The sequence below is a fragment of the Odontesthes bonariensis genome, chromosome 6, assembly GCF_027942865.1.
Source record: "Odontesthes bonariensis isolate fOdoBon6 chromosome 6, fOdoBon6.hap1, whole genome shotgun sequence".
Classification (NCBI taxonomy): Eukaryota; Metazoa; Chordata; class Actinopteri; order Atheriniformes; family Atherinopsidae; genus Odontesthes; species Odontesthes bonariensis.
In genome coordinates, this window is record NC_134511.1 from 9467270 (window position 1) to 9488348 (window position 21079).

General features: G+C 41.0%; 2 protein-coding genes across 4 annotated transcripts; one reads left to right on the forward strand and one right to left on the reverse strand.

Annotated features, from left to right (window-relative positions):
- Positions 1-277: 277 nt before the first annotated feature.
- Positions 278-7948, forward strand: rnf215 (ring finger protein 215). Its single transcript, XM_075467263.1, has 10 exons — positions 278-842; positions 1157-1309; positions 1533-1604; positions 1879-1964; positions 3948-4002; positions 4118-4222; positions 5389-5505; positions 6555-6698; positions 6783-6885; positions 7463-7948. The coding sequence occupies exons 1-10, from the start codon at positions 282-284 to the stop codon at positions 7483-7485; spliced, it is 1419 nt and encodes a 472-aa protein (XP_075323378.1). The 5' UTR covers positions 278-281; the 3' UTR covers positions 7486-7948.
- A 1837-nt stretch (positions 7949-9785) lies between these two features.
- On the reverse strand, positions 9786-20633 carry ascc2 (activating signal cointegrator 1 complex subunit 2). Of its 3 annotated transcripts, none has more exons than XM_075467267.1 (19): positions 20542-20633; positions 18846-18951; positions 18545-18703; positions 18244-18417; positions 17637-17766; positions 17483-17550; positions 17276-17389; positions 16803-16915; positions 15862-15936; positions 15662-15766; positions 15508-15576; positions 15194-15268; positions 14504-14756; positions 13132-13328; positions 12592-12711; positions 12212-12436; positions 12029-12125; positions 11061-11152; positions 9786-10892 (listed from the first exon to the last, which is right to left on the reverse strand). In XM_075467267.1, exons 2-19 carry the CDS (start codon positions 18927-18929, stop codon positions 10721-10723), a joined length of 2322 nt encoding a protein of 773 aa, XP_075323382.1. In that variant the 5' UTR covers positions 18930-18951; positions 20542-20633; the 3' UTR covers positions 9786-10720. The 3 variants fall into 3 exon arrangements, with proteins under 3 accessions (XP_075323382.1, XP_075323381.1, XP_075323383.1); XM_075467266.1 differs by having other exon boundaries at positions 20520-20633; XM_075467268.1 differs by lacking the exon at positions 20542-20633 and adding an exon at positions 20286-20429.
- Between the last annotated feature and the right edge of the window lie 446 nt (positions 20634-21079).

Genomic DNA, 21079 nt, shown 5'->3' on the forward strand with positions numbered 1-21079 from the left:
AGTCGTATTACGTAAGTGCAAAATGGAACAGATACAAATAGCTCGATTTTTTTTGGTTTTCAGGAGCTTATTCTAAACTAAATGTATTACCGTGACATAGTATATCCCGTTGTCTCCTTCATAATATAAATAAAAGCCCAGTCTAATGTTTTTCATGGCAGTGTATGTGTACTTAAAGCCGACGGAGCAGAGCTTTAAAGCGAAGAAGGAAATAAGAAGCGGTACTTCACCTCTTACAAACACTCTTTGTTGAGCGAGGGAAGCGTAACTGGACGGAATTAATGGTTTTTTTTACGGGGAAAAAAATTGTCTTAAGAAAAATAAATACTTTTTTTGAGGATTATTGTTATATATTGGCGGAAGTCGAAGTAATATCTGGTGTTGCGGCACATAGACATTATAAAAATATTATATTATTTATAATATCTATGGTGCGGGAGTTTATGTTCAAGATGAGACACTCCATGTTTTTCCGGTCCCAACCGGAAGTTGTTGTTGTCCCTGTTTACTTTCGGAGAGCTGCAAGCAAACTGGCGTCGCTCGCAGCATTTCCCCCAAAATCATGTGTCACCGTTGATGAAGTTGGTGCATTTGATATTATTTCCGGCTGTATTTTCTCTCTCTCTTTTTTTTGCACTATGGGTCTCGGGGTAACGATACCACTCGTCTTGTTTTGGTGGCCGGGGCTGCTGGTCGCGGCGGAAGACGTGGCTCTGGTTGAGGTTTTTCTGGAGCAGCGGCCCGGTGTCAGCGCCCTGCTCCAGGGAGAGGTGGTGGAGGCGAGCAGGAGCTCCGAACCGCGGAACCAGGGTGAAGATGAGTTAGAAGGGAACCTAGTGTTGGTGAGTCTGCCTCAGGGAAGTCATTTACTGTGGTCAGAATGGTATATTTCTTTTCCTGGGTGGCTGATAAATTGCCTACGTGGAAAGTAATTGAGGAATGTTTTGCTGCAAGAAAGCACCAGGGCAGCAATAAAATTCAAATACTGATTATTTTATCAAAAATGGCCCTGCGATAATACGATTATTCCAGCCTCCCCTACAACATCAGTTCACAGTTTGATGCATGGATTGTCAGTTACCTGTATGATTTTAGAGAGGACAGAATTAGAAGTTGTCCCTGCAGCACAGATGTTCAGGCAGTTTTCTGTCCTCAGGTTCGAGATGAGGAGATACGAGTAAGCGGAGGGGAAGATGAGCACAACACCAAGAAGCAGGAGCCCTGGATCGGGGTGGTGCCTGTGGAGATGGATGACAGTAAAGCCTCCACAGGGAACCAGGAGTCCTTTGCTGATGCAGTAGTTAATAAAGTAAGTAGATTATATGCATTTGGCCCTCTGCCTTTTTTTAAGTGTCTATCGTACTTTATTCTGCAATGCTTGATGGTAGAAGATGCCCACATGTTCCAAATTGCCCCTCGATAAGTCTCGTAGGTGGACTACTTGTCATATAAGCAATCAGGCAACATATTTTTAGTAAGGTTTGTGGTCTCTGTAAGTCTCTGAAACGTAACTTTTTTTGTCTCTACTCAAGATGAAGCGGGCCTTGGTCCTCGGAGCTTCCGCGCTGATCATTCTGGCTCTCAACCAAAACACAGTCAGGGAGGTAAAAGTTGTAAAACCCACAGCAACTGAAGTTAAACCGGTCTTTTCCCATGAGCTTTTGATGCTCTTGAAGTTCGTTGCTTGTGCAGATGTGGCTGCCCATGCATTAACACAATGCAAATGATCAAATCCTTGAGTAAAAGTTGCTTTTTAATGTAAAATACTGTTGCTTAAAGTCATACAAGGTTTTTTTTAAAATAGAAATCTGATATCTGAGCTTGAAAATGGGGGATTGTTCAGGTCGTGTGTATAACCTGGAAATCTCTCTGTTGCAGATGGATTTGTCTCAGGTTCTGACCAAGCCCATCATTGTTATCCAGACATCTGAGAATGTCACCAGACTGATTGGAGCTCTGATCAGGTACAAAATACCTCCGATGCACTTCTAAGAGCAACTTTCCCTCGTATGACATGCAGCCTTTTCATGTTGCATGGAACGGATAACATGCTGAGAATTTTCAAAAGGTCCTGATGCTGTCAGTAAAAAATGTGATATAATGTCCCTGTTGCATCAACGTTAACATTACTGTAATATCAAGAGTCAAATATCTGATGAGATGGATGTAGTGGTGAAATGCAGCTACATTATACTCTGTCACTACATTATACGTGTTGTTTTTCGCACAGTGACGGCACATCAGTTGAGTTGGTGGTCTTTTAACGGGGCCCAGGAAAAACGTCTGTGTTGACACTGATAAGAATGTGGCCTCAGATTGTGGTCTGTGTGGTCACATCTTAGTTTCTTTTCTCCAATGATCTTCAAAGAAACATTTCCAACATCAAGTTAAAATGTTCTTTCAACGCTGCTCGATACTATAAGGTTATAAAGCCACCATTTCTGTGTGGACCGCTTTACCCAAGAGATCTATCTGAAAAAGTTTTCCATCTCAGGAAAAAGTTTTAAAAGCTGTGTGGTTTGTAGGTGCTAAGATACACACGCACAGCCATATTTATAGTATAAACACTTTAACTTGACTTCAGCAAACAATCACTTGCACTCTGTAGTATTACAGTTCTGTATACACTTATATAGTGGTATATGTTTAAGTGTTAGAGTCGGTGTACTTTGGGTTTTTTTCTCCTAACTTGCTCAGAAAGTAACGAAGACCCAAATACAAACTGCCCTAACCCTCCCCGCAGATTTAGGTCTCATGTTACAACACATTAACTCAGGACCGTCTCCTATAGAGAACAATCATGTAAAGTCATGTGAGCTTGTGGTTTGTGTGTAACAAAGGTGAACTACATGCACAACTCAACAACTTTAAGTCAGAACTCATGTAGAGGCCCAGCGCTGACTGAAGTACAGCCATCTAATTCATTGTGTCTCTCTTGCTTGCTCTATTGTTTTTTTTCTGTTGTGCAGGAGTGCTTAAAGGATAAGACCGGTTTTTTGACATTGGGCCCTTGATTTCACATTATAACATGATGTTCTACTCACCCCTGCTTGTTGTTGAACATTTGGAGCTGTTCCGAAGATATTCGCGAGGCGTCCGGCTGCTCTCTTGAGATATTCGGCCATCAAACGGTTTCCTATGGGCAAGCTTATACAGGTACAAACTATGCTGTTTATAATTTATTAATTACTCTACACCAGCACTGATAACGTGGAGGTGCGTCGCTTACTTAAAAAAATCCGGGTTACTAATTTTGAATTTTAGCCGAATGAATAAATAGGCAGCAGGTCTGTGGGCTGCCTGTGGCAGTAGCACGACGATGACGTCAGTAACACCCACTTTACGACAAAAAAATCAAAATTACAATAACCCGGATTTTTTTAAGTAAGCGACGCACCTCCACGTTATCAGTTCTAGTGTAGAGTAATTAATAAATTATAAACAGCATAGTTTGTGCCTGTATGAGCTTGCCCATAGGAAACCGTTTCATGGCCGAATATCTCAAGAGAGCAGCCAGACGCCTCTCGAATATCTTCGGAACAGCTCCAAATGTTCAACAACAAGCAGGGGTGAGTAGAACATCATGTTATAATGTGAAATCAAGGGCCCAATGTCAAAAAACCGGTCTTATCCTTTAACAGAGTGTGTTGTTTTTTGTTGTTTTTTTAAATTTACTTTCCTGCCTGATTTGACAGTATACATTTGTCCCACCTCTTTATCTGGAGGTTACTGGTTTGTCTCACACATCGATCCTCACACTTGTCTTGGTTTCCTCTGATAACGGCTTATGGCTGAAACAAGCGCATCCTGTTCACAGTAATTACATGACAATGTCAGTGAGTGCTGGTATTCTACATGTTTTAGTTTAATCTGGTTATGCAGTTCATCATGTGGCTGTAGTGCTGAAGGTATTTGTTGGCTCTGAACATCAACTGATCTTTCCACAGGGGCCTTCGGGCAACAGCAAGAATCACATATGAGACGATCCTGCAGGACAACCTGGTGAGCTCCATACCTGTCAGCTGACTGTGTTTCTCAGTTGTTAGCACCCTCCAGTGGTGAGTGAACAGATGACAGGCCGAGCTGACTGAGCTCATGCTGCTGTGTGTTCGGGCAGGGAGCCACGCTCACGCTGTGGTCCAGCTGCGGTCGATCGAGAGGAGGTCTCTACGGAGAGTGGCAGGGGGTCATCTGCACAGGAGAGACAAACTCTCAGGTCCAGGTGGGGAAGCACAGCCGCTCCATCAGCTTTGGGGGAATGTCCTCTTAGTGCTTCTGCAGGGCTCAAGCTGGTTAGACACATCGAAATTAAAGCTTTTATGGCTCCAGAGTTATACATGAAGTCTGACAAACTGAGCTGAGCTAGAAATTCAGTTTAGTATGAAAACTGAAAAAAAAAAACTGCTGTAAAAGTAAGCTGCCGTAATGTTGTGTTACAGATTAATAAGCAGTGTGTGAGTGTTACTCCAATGAAACGGATGTCTAAGTCTTGTTGCTCCTCTTTTTTTTTTTTTAAACTTATTTTTAATTAATTTTTCTTTCAACAATTACAGTGTCAGGGCATATCGTACATACATAGTTAAACATCCATCCTTATATCAATGTCCTTATTGTCCAGTGGCAATGGTGGTGTCCTCTTCTCGTCCTCTATAGTCATTCCGTTTTTCATATTTATCCTCGAATTGTGCCTCATGTAGTCTCAGTTTGTGTGTGATTTTCTCCATTACAAAAATTTCTTCCACAGTGCACATCCACTGCTCCTCGGTCGGTGGGTCTACTTTATACCACATTGTCGTAATTGTTTTTTTACTGGCTGATAGCAGCACTTTAACAAGATATTCATCCTCTCTTTGTATTAAGTCTCGTGTTAAATTACCCAAGTAGAGTATTTTACACGTTTTTGGTATCGTATATCCTATTATTTTTTGTAAACCCCTCCATAGTTTGTCCCAGTATCCTTTTAACTTTTGGCGCAACCAGAATATATGTGTATGGTCAGCATCCATGTGACCACATGCTCTCCAGCATGGCTGTTGAATAGACACCACTCCTTTCCTAATCTTTGGAGTTATAAAAAATCTGACCATATTCATCCAGTTGAATTCTCTCCAGATCCTGGAGCTAGTGGACGTGCACTGCGTTTTATAAATATTAAACCACTCTTCCTCAGTTATTTGTTCTTTCAATTCCTTTTCCCATTTTTCTTTGATATATAGAGAGGAAGACTTTCTGCATGACATCAAACTTCTATATAAGACTGAGATTACTCTGCATTTTTTACCTTCATAAGCTCTCCGGAATACCTCAACAACTTCGTTATCAGTGTCAGTTTTTCTCTCCTTCTCATAATAGTCCTTTATCTTGTTGCTCCTCTTTAACGGCCTGCAGAAGTACCTGCAGCAGCTGTGGGACACCGTCCTCCTGGTGGCTCTGATCCTCTGCACAGGAGTCATCGTCCAAGCTCGCTGGCAGTACCAAGACCGCCAGCTGAACGACGACTTAGAGGTACTCCATCAACACTACTGCTATCATCACATGATCTGCTTTTAGTTTGCTCAGCAGGGGTGGTTTTACTCTTGAAAATGGCAAAATTTCGAATCCATGAACATAACCTTTGACTGATCCTGGCAAAAAAATACCAGGATTTTCCAGCCTTGGTTCTCATTTCTCTTGTATTTGGGTAGAAGTTATTATAGGCACCGAAAATTTGCATCCAACAACAGATTTAAAATAAATAAATAAATCAATGTGGCCCAGGTGAAAAAGATTCAAAATTAGATTCAGTTTTGAAGTACTTGTGCTTTACTTGAGTATTTTAACTTCCAATGGGAAATATGGCAGGCTGTACTCTACCACAATTATTTGATACCTTTTACAAAAAACACCTGGTACTTAAGGCAAGTTTATCTGTACAGCACAATTCAACAGAAAGGTGATTCAAAGTGCTTTACAGATACATTAAAACAGTAGAAATAAAAAGCATGATTTAAAATTTAAATAAAAAAGAGAGAAATAAGAACGATAGATAAAATCAGTAGTTAGAATATGATCCTACCTGAAGTGGGCAGCAGTTAGTTTGGAGAATCAGATCGATTCCTGAACTAAAGCTCAAACTACGTAGAGGTGGGCCATGAGAAGAAGCCCCCCATCAAAAACAACTTAAGCCTCAAAAGATTCGTGGCTGTTTCGCCAAGAAGCTTTATTATGAATTTTATATGGCATCACAGTTGTTTAGTTTGTTACTGTATTTTCCCAGCTGAAGAACATCTGTGTAGCTAAATGGTCCTGGTTACTGCACCATTTAACAACATTGATTGTTTTAGATATCAAGCAAATTCAACAATTTGTTTCCACAATGTACATAAATGTCAGGTCAAAAAGAAGATTTCACTCTTTGGAACAGTTATTCATGTCCGAACATGCACATCAGATGCAGTTTAAATTCTGAGGAGAACGAGCTCTTTATTTATAGCCTCTGACATGTATTGGGACACAAAGGGTACATTGATCTTGAAACATTTTGTGATGTTATGCTGCTGTGTTGTTTTCTTCAGCTCCTTCCTAAACAGGATGTTCTGAAGAGAATGTCGTCACTGCAGACCAAAATGTATCGTCAGCCCAAACCCTGGTGTGACCCGTCACAGCCCATAGAGACGGACAACTGTGCCGTCTGCCTGGAGCCGTTCAACAACAACCAGGTCAGCTGCATTACCTCTGCTGATGATGTGAAAATGGTGTCCGGCTTCACATTTTTCCTTTTGACATGTTTATTATGTCTTCAGTGTTTGCGGGTGCTGCCGTGCCTCCACGAGTACCACAGAGATTGTGTTGACCCCTGGCTGTTGCTGCATCACACCTGCCCTCTGTGCAAACGCAGCATCCTCGGTGAGCTCAAGCCCCACCGTCACAAATACTTTCCCTGTTTTAAAGTGCCTATTTTAATGTGTTTTGTTCATTCATATTTTCATTGTTGTTCTTTTTTTCATGACTTAAATTGATTAAAAGTTCTACAAAAAGGCCAGCTACTGGTAGCTCTACCAGTCTTCTCTTTTAAGACACGAAGCAACAATCATGTTGAAAGTCATTTTTAAAAATTCCCTTTCTGTTATCTTTTCATGTCTGCCTACTATGAAATGCCGTATCAAGTCAGATGAAATCAATTCGTATAGTACAAGCCAATGAAATTAATATTTTCATTGGACAGCTTTTATTTCATGATAATTATTTATTTATTTTTCTAATGTCACAATTATTTCCCAGCTCTATTTTTCTATTTTCTTGCATTCAGATTGAATTATTCAAAAGGTTTTTGACACATACAGCACATATCTCACTCTTACATGTTAATATAACGTTTTATGATCAGAAGTATCTTGACTCTGGATCATCTATCTCTTTTAAATAAAAGAACAAAAATAGCACAAATGGAAGTTTCCAAATTGTCTCTCTTCTCATTTTACAGGCAGCATCTGCAAAGACAGTTAACGGTGGGTTCACCTCCGGCGCAGCAGCAGCAGCTCTAGGAGTCATCCAATAGTCTTTCTCTTTGGTTTTAAAACTGACCTCACCTCAACACTTCCTCCTCCCTGCAGTGGATTGTGGGAGCAAATTAAAAATCTCGCAGCAGCTGACAAGATGTCGGATTTTAGCCTCTGTGCTCTTGATGGTTGTCACAGACACACCGTGGTAGTATTAACACAATACTATGAAGAACTATGATGGTACTGTTGTTTATGTGTGTGAGAGAAAAAAAAAAATGAAATATTTATATGTGTGATCTCCACAAGTGAAAATGTGTTTCTCTGTGGACAGCTAATGCAAAGTATTACTTTTAATGAGTTAAAAACTGACAACCTGTGAGTTTATGCATAAACATTCAGTGCTTTCTGCTTTAAAGTGATACTCCGGAGTAGATTCAACCTGGGGTCATTTGAACCGTGATATCCAGCCAAGTAGCCCACCCGCAGTTTTTTCGATATTGGCTGAACATCAGCTGAGTTACTGAGTTATCCCGAATAGCTTAGTACAAGGGTTAATGGATCCTGGTCCGTATCTCCAAAATTACCACACTAAAATCACATGCCATGACACCAAACTTCTACAGTAGTACAAATATGGTCTGTACTCACAAAGCGATGCATTTGGAAGTTTGAAAATAGTCCAGGAGTTTATTATTATCAACACAAGCCTGATAGCTTCTCTGCAGCTAAAGCTGCGTCGACGTCACTTCTGGGAGCTGGGAGCTTCAAAGTAAGATGAGGGTTGATCTACTACTGTAGACAACAAAGTATATGCTTTATTCTACATGTTTTTTTATGAATTTTTATGTTGTAGAGTTGTGAAGTTATTTTATCAATGGAGAAACTGAGCAGCCTTGCTTTGTTGTCTACAATAGTAGATCAACCTTCATCTTATTTTGAAGCTCCCAGAAGTGACGTCGACGCAGTTTTAGCTGCAGAGAAGCTATCAGGCTTGTGTTGATAATAATAAACTCCTGGACTATTTTCAAACTTCCAAATGCATCGTTTGGTGAGTACAGACCATATTTGTACTCCTGTAGAAGTTTGGTATCATGGCATGTGATTTTAGTGTGGTAATTTTGGAGATACGGACCAGGATCCATTAACCCTTGTACGAAGCTATTCGGGATAACTCAGTAACTCAGCTTATGTTCAGCCAATATCGAAAAAACTGCGGGTGGGCTACTTGGCTGGATATCACGGTTCAAATGACCCCAGGTTGAATCTACTCCGGAGTATCACTTTAAGCATGAACACGTTCATCATCAGCCCAGCGCAACTGTTCACCATCGGTCCAATGGTCGTCAAGAACCAACATGCAGGTGAACTCTCTGAACGTAGAGGGTCAAAACGCTCCCTTTGTTGTTGAGTGTTCTGTTACAGAAGTTCTGTAGTTGTAGTCCAGGAGTCATTGTGTTCCAGTTGACATGGAAACCCTATTACACTTGTCCTTAACTCACCTTATGACTTAAGTATGTGGTGGAGACCCGAACCACAAGAGCACTTCCTAAACTTTATGACTTGAGATTTGTATGTTACAGTAGCTAATGTATTTTTATTTTTTTAAGATGAAACAGGTGGATTGACTTAACCTAAAGGGCATAAAAACTGAAAAATTATTCAAAAGTTATCAAATGAGCTCTGACCTGTGACTTTTTGCTGTATTAAAGTTCACAGTTGTCAAATTAAAATCTTAACAAAAAAGGAGGGTACGCGAGTGCAGTCTCAACAAATTGCTGGCTGCATGGGTATCTGCTGCAATATGCATTTAAAATCTTCATTTAGTTTTTTCCCAATTTAAACGAATACTTTTCAGCAAATTCAACGTCTTGCATTCATGAGAAGGTAGCGCTCTTGTTTCTATGATGCCCAGCATAAAGAGTCAGACACTTGTTAGTCAATGTGTGTTCTAACATAACTGTCCAAGTTCTCCTTCCTGTAACTAATAAATGCATTCATTTGAATTTACTTAATCCATAAAAACCCTAAAAGTTAAAGTGCGTGTTGGACCAGCTACCACTGGCTTGAATCCTGGAGGTTCATGCCCCTCTGCGCTACAATTTTCTTTAGTAGCTCTATATTTTCCCGAGCAAGAAGGTACAATTCCAGCACATTAAAGCTGTTACTTACCAAGTTTGAATGAATGATCAGTATAAATGTCACAGAGAGTGCGGCAGTACCTCCAGTGAAGTCGCATTCTTTAAACTGTAAGAGAAAAGTCTAATCCAGCTGCTTTCAGTCAAAAATGACTCAAAACTTGAAGAATGTCAAAAACATTGCATCATTTATTTTTTAAGTTTTTGCTATGTGAACTCCAAAAAGCAATTACATATTTGCCTTTATTTGTTACAAAATGCTCTGATATTTTTCTTCATAGAAAATAGTCTGTGCATGGCGACATGTGGCAGCTTTCCCCACAGCGCGTCCGAGGCGTGAAGCCCCTCCTTACAGCATGTGCTTCCAAACACAAACGGCATTGTAATGAGATGGTCATAGAGCAGGTTCTATTTATTTTGTTTCTGTGAAGGCTGGACAACAGTGGTGCATGCACTTGAATATGACACGCTAACAGCTTTCTCACTAAGGATGAGCAGTGAGAGCAGTGCAGTCTGCCACTGGTGTTCAGACTTGATCTTCTGGTTAGTAATTGTTCTTCCAGCTAAAGAGGGAACTGTACTCTCTTCAAAACCCTAGATGTCACTTCCTTTTATTCCTATGTAGGTTATTTGTTGATAATGATGTCAAAGGATATTAATTCAATCACTCTGGATCTCAATAAAGACATTTGTTACTTGGCAAAAATCAAGGTCTCATACTTTGTCGTCGGTCGCCGGCTCACACTCAGAACTTTGGTTTTTAAATGAGCTACGAAAGGAAATCATTTGGGACAAAGAACTGACTGTGCTTCAGGCTCAAATGCTAAAAGCAGGCGTTTGCTTTCAAACATCTCACCTAGCATCCTGTCACACAAAGACTGTCTGAAAACTAATCCAACCTTTGAATAGCAACTAAAGCTGTGGTGGCTTCCGCAGCTACTACAGGGCTGAAACGTGTCCAAGAGTCACCACCATCCAACAAGAACCCTGATCCTTCTTCCACTTGAGTCACGGCTCGTTCCCCTTCCTGCCGTCTCTCTCTCTCTCTCTCTCTCTCTCCTCCCCATCAGGACGTTTGGTTGGAGCAGCGCGACATCACACAGGTCAGGAGGGGATCATGCCTTTGTTCCTCTTGCGGTCGGCCATGCTGCGCCGGTTGTGGTTGGCTACGTGGCTCTTATTGGTCTCCTTTTTGCGTCGGTCCAGGAATGTGTCCAGGGTTTGTCCTTGGCCTTTGGGTCGGCCCAACACCTTACTGGGACGCTCCGGCTGGATGCTGAAAGTGGAGGATAAACACGAATGAGACGGTGTTTATCTTTATCTCGAACCCGTCTCACATCCCATAATGTTTGCTGAAACGCACACTCGACCCATAAACTCTGATTAAGATTTTTTTTTTTTTTTAAAGTAAAAATCTATCATTGAAAAGTGATCCTGTTTCTACCCTTTCCTCTGCTGCATGGCGGCTCTTCTGGCATCAGCCCGCTCCCTCAGCAGAGCCGGATCCTGCACAAACTGGTCCCTGTTTGTATTGTTCTGCAACGCAAGCACAAAATAGAGTCAACTTACAGACAATGTAATCACACACTGGTTCTGTAATTTTAATCCATGACATTAAAAAATGATAGCCTGACATAACGCAGATCACATTGGTTTGACAAACAAGATGCAAAAGTACGGAAGCCCAGAGCGGATGTGGTACGTATAAACTTTTGATGGCTTTCTCGAGATAACAAGATAATTATGTCGTTATCTTGGTATATAAAACCATATACCGATGGTTTTCGAGGCCACTTTCTCCCCAGTCCGCCCCTGTTTATATGTTTTCTGGCAAAGGTTTTTACTCATTTTTACCCCCCTTTCATTGAAAACTGAATAAAGTAGCCTATGAATCAAGTTTATGAGTTTGTGTAACAATTCTGCTGTGAAAATGCACAAAGCAAATCCCGCTGGTGTGACAAGCATTTGGTTTTCTCGAGATGACGAGTTATTTATCTCGTTATCTCGAGAAAACGATAACGGCACCTCTCGTGCATCATTCGGTAACCATGGAGACGGCCTGGTCACTGATGAAGTTGACTAAATCAGCACTGAGGTGTTAAACGCCTATTGAGCTGCAGTCGAGCCAGCCGTCTCCTTAAATGATGCGGGCTGATATGAAAGTTATCTCTACAAGACAAACAAATTGTGAACACATAAAACACATATAACCACATATAAACAGGGGCGGACTGGGGAGAAAAAGTGGCCTCGAAAACCATCAAAAAAAAGTTTATCAAACCACGTCCGCTCTGGGCTTCCGTACAAAAGCCTTGTATGCTTTCTACAATCAAGTTTAAATTTTGAGGTTGCAAAAAGTAACTTTTTAGTCTCCACACATCTTCATGGACTGGCTGCACGTGACCTTTGTACCTGTAAAGCATTCTCTTGTTCATCGTCGTCGTCGTCCCCCTCATCCTCAACCTCTGCTTTCGTTCCTTTTCTTAGTACCTGTGGGATTGTAAAAGGCCTGCAAGAGAACACAAAAGTACTTTCAAATTCTGCTTTACCTTTTTTCAAATGACCTCACAGCTAAATTTACCAGGAAGAATCTACCTCCTATTGAGTAAACTGTCTCCGTCCAGGTCGTTAGCTCCCACTTGGTTCACGTCGTAGGTGTCATCGTACTCATCGTCGTAGTCGTCCAGGTCGTACGCAGCGGCGGATTCTCCCGGCTGGATGATGACTTCGTCCACCACCGTCTCGTAAGCTCGATAACGAGCTCTTTGCTCCTCTATGTGCTGCTTGTCGTTCAGTATCTCTCGAGCGCTCTCGCCTTTCCTGCAGAATCAAGAAAGCAGAGACACAAATATGACACGCAAGCTCTCACATTTACTTCCTGTAAACTGCTGGTTTGCGAAAATGACCGACATCGTGTGACACTTTTTAATCTTTTTTTTTTCTTTTTATTATCATGTGTACTTTGTGTGCCGTACCTCCTGCCCTTCCAGATACGGGACATGTCCACCTGGTCCCTGCGGAACACGTCAAACTCGTCATCGTCAAAGACGTTGGATCTGTTGTTCAGAACAACTGGAAGCTCCTTCTTCACCGGCCTGTAAATGTAGCAGAAGCGCCTCATGAAAAACCTTGTTAAAAAGGTTGCACCTAGCCAAAAATCATTTGAATAGATATCAAACACACACAGTTTTATACTTCTTAGTAAAGTATATATAGATGCACACTTCAACTTGATGAAAAAAGCCATAAAACATTTGAGGCCATCTGCTCATTAATGCTGCAATGCTGTCTGTTCTGTTATGATCCAAAAGTGTTGCGACTGTCTCTGCATAGTTGCACATTTCAATGCTGCCGCACATTGATACAAATAAGCTTGTGTGCTTACTCTCCACAGTGAGAGGGCACTATGTTCTCACAATTTATTTCTAAGTCAGCAGAAAACAGTCAAACTCCAGGAGCACAATCCACAATATCGTCTTTATATGAATGAGTAATGGCGTATGGCGTGGCGTCACCTGGGCATGGCTCGGTCCAGTTTTTCCAGGTTGGGGGCTAACCGGTCCTCCAGGATGTTGTTGATGACCAGCTCAGAGCTGTAGTTGTACTCCTCCAGGCATGCCAACAGGAAGCCTTCACCCAAATCCGGCAGCAGGTCTTTGATGCAGAACAGGAGAGACTCCCGCTCCGCCTCGCTCACCGGACACACCGCGCCCTGAAACACACACCGGTAACGGTGAGAATAAGGAGGCAAGCTCTCAGGGGTTGGATGTGTCGGTTCACTTATCCCCCTGCTGTTTCATGTGGCTCAAACTCCAACGTCAGTTTTATTCTTTGCTATTCTATGGCATGCCTCAGAGAAAACATACTGTAAAAACTAGGGCTGGGCAACGATTAAAATTTTTAATCTAAATAATCACATGATTTCCCTGATTAATCACGATTAATCGCATTTGTACGCAAAATCCAAAAATTAATTCAAAAGTAGTGTATAGCTTTTAGCATTTAGTTTTATTTTAAATGTGCTGCCATATGAATGAAAGTGCCATAACATTTGTTGTGCAAACACACTTTTAACATCAGCATCTTTCTGTAGTTTTTATGTAGAAGCCTCGCTCCACTGTCTGTTTCCTTGAATGACTTGCTGCTATCAGTTGTGTGTTTTGCCTTTAAGTGATATTTTAGACTGGAACTACTACGCTGAGAAGACAATTCAACTTGGCAGTGTTTACAGATGACTTTGGTTCTGTCGACTCCGCCGTCTGGAAGAACTTTAAAATGAAAATGGCCGAGTAAAAGTTCCGTACCCTTCTCCATGTTTGGTGGATCCGCCGATTACTTTCTTTTCCGGTTCCACAGCAGACAGCAACAGACTTTTACAAAATAAAAGCCTGTGAGCAACAGACTTTTACAATAGTAAAATAAATAATAAAACCTGCGTTAATGCGCGATAAAATATTTATCAGCGTAAAATAATTAACACGATAATAACGAGTTAACTCGCCCAGCCCTAATAAAAACCCAAATACTCTAAATACAACATCATTTCGATTTAACTGATGCTTTGCTGGAATACTTTTACATCCTACTGTATCACTGCATCCTAAATGAACTTGTTTTCAAATTTCAAACATACTCTCATATATAAGGCCTTCATGCTTTCCTCTACCGCAAATGGAAAACTGCATTTTATTTATTTTGATCACGAACAAAACTAAATATTTTAGGATTTCCTCCACTATTCTGTCGGTAGAACATTCTGCAGATGCACTGATAGAAAAATAATTGTTCACAGCCAACATGCAACCCCTCTATGCATCTTGTTAAGAAAACAAAGTGATGGCATCGTTATTGAGTTTTAAGAGAAATAAAATAATCACAAGAGCTCACATTGTTTCCTTTCCGGGGAACGTCCAGCATGGCCTCTGCGCCCTGAGGGTCCTCTCTTCTTCCTCTCAGATCAGGGACCTCCTGAGGTTTGAAGCCACCTGAGGAGGCGGCTGCTGCGCCGCCCTCTGCTCCCTGATTGTCAGAAAAAGATGGCGAGGCTCTGCTGTGAATGTGGCTCTGAGGTTTCTGCCGACCCACGCAGTCCCAGGCGCTTTGCACCCCCTGGAGCAAGTAGGACGTCCTCGTTTCATCACTGAAGGAAAACGGCAGTTAAGGAAGAAACTAGTACTGGACTTACTTTGAGATAACTATTTCAACTCAGAAAAAAAAAAAATAAAAAAATCAGTTAATATATTGATCATCCTTTAAAAAAATAATAAAATAAAATCCCCTGAAACCCAAAAATGTGGTCATGGTGTATTTTTCTAAAGCCAGTAGTCCAAAACACGATCAAATCTGATATGTTACATTACAAAACCAAAGGGACACGTCACCTAATCCTTATTTTGATATTGTTAAATCAGTGTTAAACATTGGAGGTTTATCATGTGTAATTACTAATGACCTTTAAATAGTAAAAATGTACCAAGGTTATTATTTACATTTCCGATTAAGTTCAACACTTATTTGCAGTATGTTAGCCCTAAAGATCTGCACAAAGATGCAGCTGTAAAGTTGCCAAATGGATACATGACTGGCAAGGCTTGGTGTAGGAGGCTGATGTCGTCTGCGATGGGAAAATGCTCATCATAGTCTGCCAAGAACCTGAAAGGACAAGTTAAAATTCTGGGATTATTCACTCTGAAAATATATTTAAAAAAAAGACTTTAACACGTGTCCTTAGAAGCCAAAACCGATCAGAAAGCTATTCTTCATCCATTTTCTGCTGCTTTTTAAAATAAAAACAAACCCAAAGAAAAAACACTTTTCAGATTTAAGAAATAACTCAAAAAAACCTCAGAGTTCTTTCACAGAAGAGCGAAGATTTCAAATATTTTTCTGACCTTTTCTCGGGTAAAAACGAGGTGAAATACTGCAGAAGATCCTCCGCAAACGTCTGCATATTTTCTCTCCTGCGAGGCGACAAAAGTTTGCATGATTAAGATGCGTCATCATTTTCAGGTTCGGCCGGGCAGCTTGTTGGGTTGAAGGTCTCACCCCTCCAGGATTGGCTGTAAGCAGGTGTGGTGCAGCAGCAGGTGAGCCGTCTCCACCATCTTACGACACGAGTGACTCAGCCTCTTCCACAAGTCCTCCTGCAGACTACAGGAGACGTTGGACATTTGTTCAATATGACACCTGCTGTATGGAATGGACAGTCCTTGTTTCGGTATCAAACCCCTTCTGCAGATCCTCACCTTTTATTGTCAAAGTTTCTCTTCCTAACCGCTTTTTCCAGGTCAGGCACAGCGGTCTCATAAAATGAGGTCAGTCTGCCAACAGAGAACACATAAATGTAAATGTATTTTATTTATACAGCCCTTTACAGACAATCCTTACAGTGTACCAAAGTGCTTTACAGCAGGTAATAACTAAAGAGAAGAATAAGTAAAAACTAATAAAAACAATAAAAGAACAGTGAAAGCAATAAAATACAACAAAATCAAATAAGATAAAAGATAAAAGTGTCATCATACTACTGGGTATTAAAAGCAATCCTAAATAAGGAGGTTTTTAGCCTAGATCTGAAGAGGCCCAGGTCAGAAATAAGACGCAGCTGGATGGGGAGCTTATTCCAGAGCCTGGGGGCAGCGACAGAAAAGGCTCGGTCACCCCAGGGTTTGTATTCTGACCTCGGCACTTCCAGCAGAAACTGATCTGTTGACCTCAGAGCTCTACCAGGACTCCGGACTGTTAAAAGCTCAGATAAATATGATGGGGCGAGGCCGTTAACAGCTTTAAAAACAAACATTAAAAGTTTAAAATCAGTTCTATAAAGGACAGGAAGCCAATGGAGGGAGTGAAGAACAGGAGTGATGTGCACACGTATGTTGGTGTTGGTTAAAAGACGGGCAGCAGCGTTCTGCACAAGTTGAAGGCGACTGAGAGAAGACTGGGAGACGCCAACATAAAGTGCATTGCATTAGTCTGACCTTGAACTAATTAGGGCATGGATGGCTTTCTCAAGGTCATGGCGACTTAAAAACAGTTTAACTTTGGCCAGGAGACGCAACTGGAAAAAACTAGTCCTGACGACAATGTTAATTTGTGATAATAATGATCATAAAATAATTCTACGGCGATACGCCGCACTGTGAACGCTGAGCAATGATGCCAGTTGAGTTCTTCATCTGCCTACCTGCTGAGGAACGCATGGGATTGGAAGCTGGAGCAGGCTGCAGGGAAGATATCCAAGAAGGCATGGATGGTGGTGGTCGAGTCACACAGGTACAAAATGATATCCGCTAGGTCCTAGGATGTGGAACACAACACACAGGTCAGGAGGAGGAGAGTACAACAGTGGGTGTGAAACTGCATACAATCCAGAACTGATGATATGTAAAGCCGAACAGCTGCTGCAGCCAAAGTGGGTGAAAAAAATGATTACAGCCCATCTGTACATTTATGTTTGAGGACTGGAATGTGTGGAAGTTTCAGTAAGGCAGTGAGGCTCATCTTTCTCAAAAGAATTGAATGGTTGGAAGGTGGTGCTTTTAAATGTAAAAACCTAACCTGAATGAAAAGGTTTTCTCATCAACTAGAGATTAACTGGACTTTTTCTGACTTGTGCTACAACTCATGAGCGCCACATGTTGCGTACGGAAGTCTGACCTGCTGGCTCATGGTCATGGCTGTGGGCTGTTTGTGAGCATTCAGCTTCATTGGCTCCATGGCGGCGGCTCCTTCACACTGATGACCACACTTGTCCAGGACTGTGTCAAACACCTGAAGTTGATGGAAAACAAAAAGATAGAATTACGTTAGAAAAACCTGACAAGAAATAAGAGAGAGAGAAATGTACAAGCGTAACACTCTCACCAGTAGCACAGTGGGTACCGTCTCTTCCAGGTCACTGTAGTAGGATGGCTGCTGGGTGAAAATGTTCTCTGAAAGGACACATTTTTACAAAAGTCAACAGAGGCTAAAAACTAACAAAAATGACTAATAAAAACAAGCTTTGTAAGCAGCTCACCTATCATTTTATGCAGCAGCTGGCTGTTGCCCTTTCCAAAGAGCACACAGAGATCCAAAATTTTGGGAATGTCAAACAGAAAGTTGTCGTAGATAATTTCTCCAAACACGGCGGGAGTGAAGAAGTTCTCCTACAGGAAGAGGAAGGACTCAGAATTTTCTACTAATTTTCTATTGCAATGATATATCAAATCAAATTTATTTGTATAGCACATTTCATGTACAAAACAATTCAAAGGGCTTTACATAAAATAAAAGCATTGCAGCAGGAGGGGAAGAAGCATTAAAAATACATAAAAGAATATAAAGAGAAACAATTAAAATAATTTAAATGAACTTAAAAACAAGCAACAGGCCAGATAAATTAAAAGATATCGTGCAGATTTCATGCATAGACACATGAGAAAAGAAATGTTTTTAACCTGGATTTAAAAAAAAGTCTCCATTTGGTGAAAGTTTAATCTCCACTGGCAGTTTGTTCCATTTGTTTGCAGCATAACAGCTAAATGCTGCTTCTCCGTGTTTAGTATGTATGTATATTACAGTATACTTCATATTACATCAACAAAAGTAAGATAAAAGTTGAATAATCTCTTTCCGGCTTCTACCTTTGATTCTTTATGTGTGGCCATCCTGAGGAAGGTCAGGAAAACCGCCCTGTGAACGCCACGCTGTACGTCAGCAACCGCCGGGGAAGGAGGAAGGGCGGCGAGGTCGAGGCCGCGAGGAGCGTGATGAAGGTACGAGTCTAAACATCTCTGCAGCGACTCGTCAAACACAACCTGGTGGAAAACCACAGCAGGGAGGGGAGGGTTAGAGAATTTACATTCCACAACATTTTGTGCGGGCTTTGTTGACCTTTCACTGCCTGCATTATGAGCAACATGCCCACCCTTCAACATCCCGTACCTGACACCAGAACTTGTCATGGGGTAGTGCGAGCAGCCACTCCAGATCCTCCAAGATGAATTTGGCATGTTCCAAAAATTCCTCCACCCCGGCGGAAGAGTAACCTTCTGGAGGAGGTTTGTAAGGCACAAAACAGCGCTCCTCCGTCCTGTCCGGGTGCTGCAGGGAAACAGAAAGTACAGGTGTTGCTCAAACAATCTGGTCTTTGTTAGAGGTCAGGTTTGTAAGTCCGGTTACTCCCGGGACATCAAACTGTTGCCGTTGTTGAACATTTGCATACAGGCATCAGGAAATGACTCACCAGCGCCGGCAGCGTGCGCTGATTTCCCAGCGGGCCAGCCTCAGTCACCTGCTGCTCATCCAGTGGCACGCGAGCACAGGCCATCGCTGCTCCCTCTCTAGTTTACCTAATGAACCGCGGCAACAAAAGATGTTTGTGATGAAGGAATCTTTGCATTTCTTTTTCCATCTGCACTTTGTTTTGGTTGTAGAATCGTGCCAGTGTTTGTCCTGGAACTTGTTTAAGGCCCGTGGTTCGCAGTTTGGAGTTTTCTGCGTCACAGAGGTGGCTCTCTTATAATATGCACAACTTATGCTCCTGAGCAGTTTATGCTCAGAGTAGCAGATTAAATTGTCTACAAAAACAGCTGTCCTTTCAGCGATTCTCCTCCTGATTCACCAGACAGCCAAATCAGACTGAAAAAACATTTAAATTCTTCTGAAACCTGACATTTGACTGACATCATTTTATCAAATAACTGAGTGAAAATCTGAAAAGTGTTGGTAAGTGAATGCATACGCTGCCATTCTGATGGCCAAATTTAAACACGTTATAATGTTTCAGAATTGAATCAATCATATAGTTGGTAACCTTAACTAAACAAAACATTTGACCAGAACTAATGATATGATGATCCACAGCTGCACAATAGGGTGTTTTCAATTTTGGATTTAATACAGATCAGAAGGTAAATCTGACCAAATCCGACCACATTTTTACTATAGCCTTTTAAAACCTAAACATTTTCTGGAAAACGTAAAGCTGTTCCTTAAAACGTCTTTTTTCTTTATCTTCTATATGAATTTTGGAGAGACAGCAAGCTCAATTTGTCGCAGTGGCATGTAGGAATTTAATCGCAATTTCTAGGTGAGGAACATGGTTACAATTTGTTGAAAGAAGATAATTGTTAGTAATGATGGAATTAGTAAAAAATAAATAAATAAAAACATCGGGAAATCATGTTAAACAACCGCAACTTTTACCAAAGTTTAAGGAAAAAAAATGCTTACGCAAGTCTGTACATGTCTGTAGTAAAATTGGCTGTTGTGAAGCTAACACCGTCCTATTACATTTTCCCTTATACAGTTAATTGTTAGGCTTATATAATAACTCAGATAAAAGCGAATTGTCTAATGTCAACAATACGTTAACAGAGATAAAAGTTAACGTCATCAAATACCCCGGGTGGGTAATGCATTGAGCCGACATCTTTTCTGCTTCTTATAAGCAGATTAAAAGGACTAGAGGTAGTTTATATTTTAAAAATATAGCAGCCGATTATTTCAAAAACGTCTGACAAATCGATAAATTATCTTAACCATGTAGCACGACCACAACAGTGAATTCAGATAGGTATTTGTAGAGAATCCGACCGACAAGAAGCCCGGAGTCTGACAAGATAGCAAGCTATGTTAACGTTAGCTAATGAAATAAGCAAAGCAAGCAGAATGAATAACTGACCTAGTAAAGATTACACTTTACAACACCTTAAGACAAGTGACGTAAAGAGAAATGGCACAGTTCTGACTTTGTTCTGACCACGTATTAATTTCAGAAAACCTGTTAGCTGCACGGTTCAACAGCGTCAATGAATGAACGCGTAAACGTGGCTAACCAGCCGGTAACTTTAAAGCCGTCGACTCGTGACTCATCAGAAATAACGTTAAAGGTAATAACTACAATAAAGCTGCTTACGGCTTTATATGACAGTCCGTACTTTTCCTTCAAGCCATCCCATCGAAGCCGACAGTTTTCAACAGTTTCTGTTTCCAGACGTTTTCTAACCACCTGCTCTGAACAGGAAATGACGTACTTTGTTTTTCCTCTGGCGTGACGCAGTACAGCATCTCTTCACTTCTCTCTGTCTCCCCCTAGTGGAGAGTATTGGCTAGAGCTCTGAGGACAATGTTGTTTTCCTCTTATTTGACAGCTTTACGGTTTACTTTTAAGAAAAAAGATTTTACCCAGTAGGCAACATAAAAACTATTCAAATATAACATAATTTGAATAGAATAACGATTAAACTGGTAGTATTCCATCTTGTCAAACTACAAAATTTGACTAAAATAAAGAAATTAGTGAATAAGAACTTTGTTTTTTGTCTTTATTCTTTCATTAATCAGTGCAACACTTCTCAGATTTATCTGGTGTCAAACCTGTATATAAAATATTTCAGGAGCTACAGAAATATTCATTTTTGTTTCAGCACTAATAATCTGAAGATCTCATATATTTAATTTGTAATATGTGACATT

Bases quoted from the DNA above. Each gene is read 5' to 3' on its own strand.
- rnf215 (XM_075467263.1), top strand. From the start codon at position 282: ATGGTTTTTTTTACGGGGAAAAAAATTGTCTTAAGAAAAATAAATACT. The intron at 1,310-1,532 runs GTAAGTAGATTA...TCTCTACTCAAG, and splicing joins CTGATGCAGTAGTTAATAAA to ATGAAGCGGGCCTTGGTCCT. The intron at 4,223-5,388 runs GTGGGGAAGCAC...AACGGCCTGCAG, and splicing joins AGACAAACTCTCAGGTCCAG to AAGTACCTGCAGCAGCTGTG.
- ascc2 (XM_075467267.1), bottom strand. From the start codon at position 18,929: ATGGCCTGTGCTCGCGTGCCACTGGATGAGCAGCAGGTGACTGAGGCT. The intron at 15,767-15,861 runs GTGAGGATCTGC...CGTCTCCTGTAG, and splicing joins AGAAACTTTGACAATAAAAG to TCTGCAGGAGGACTTGTGGA. The intron at 15,577-15,661 runs GTGAGACCTTCA...GTCGCCTCGCAG, and splicing joins TTACAGCCAATCCTGGAGGG to GAGAGAAAATATGCAGACGT.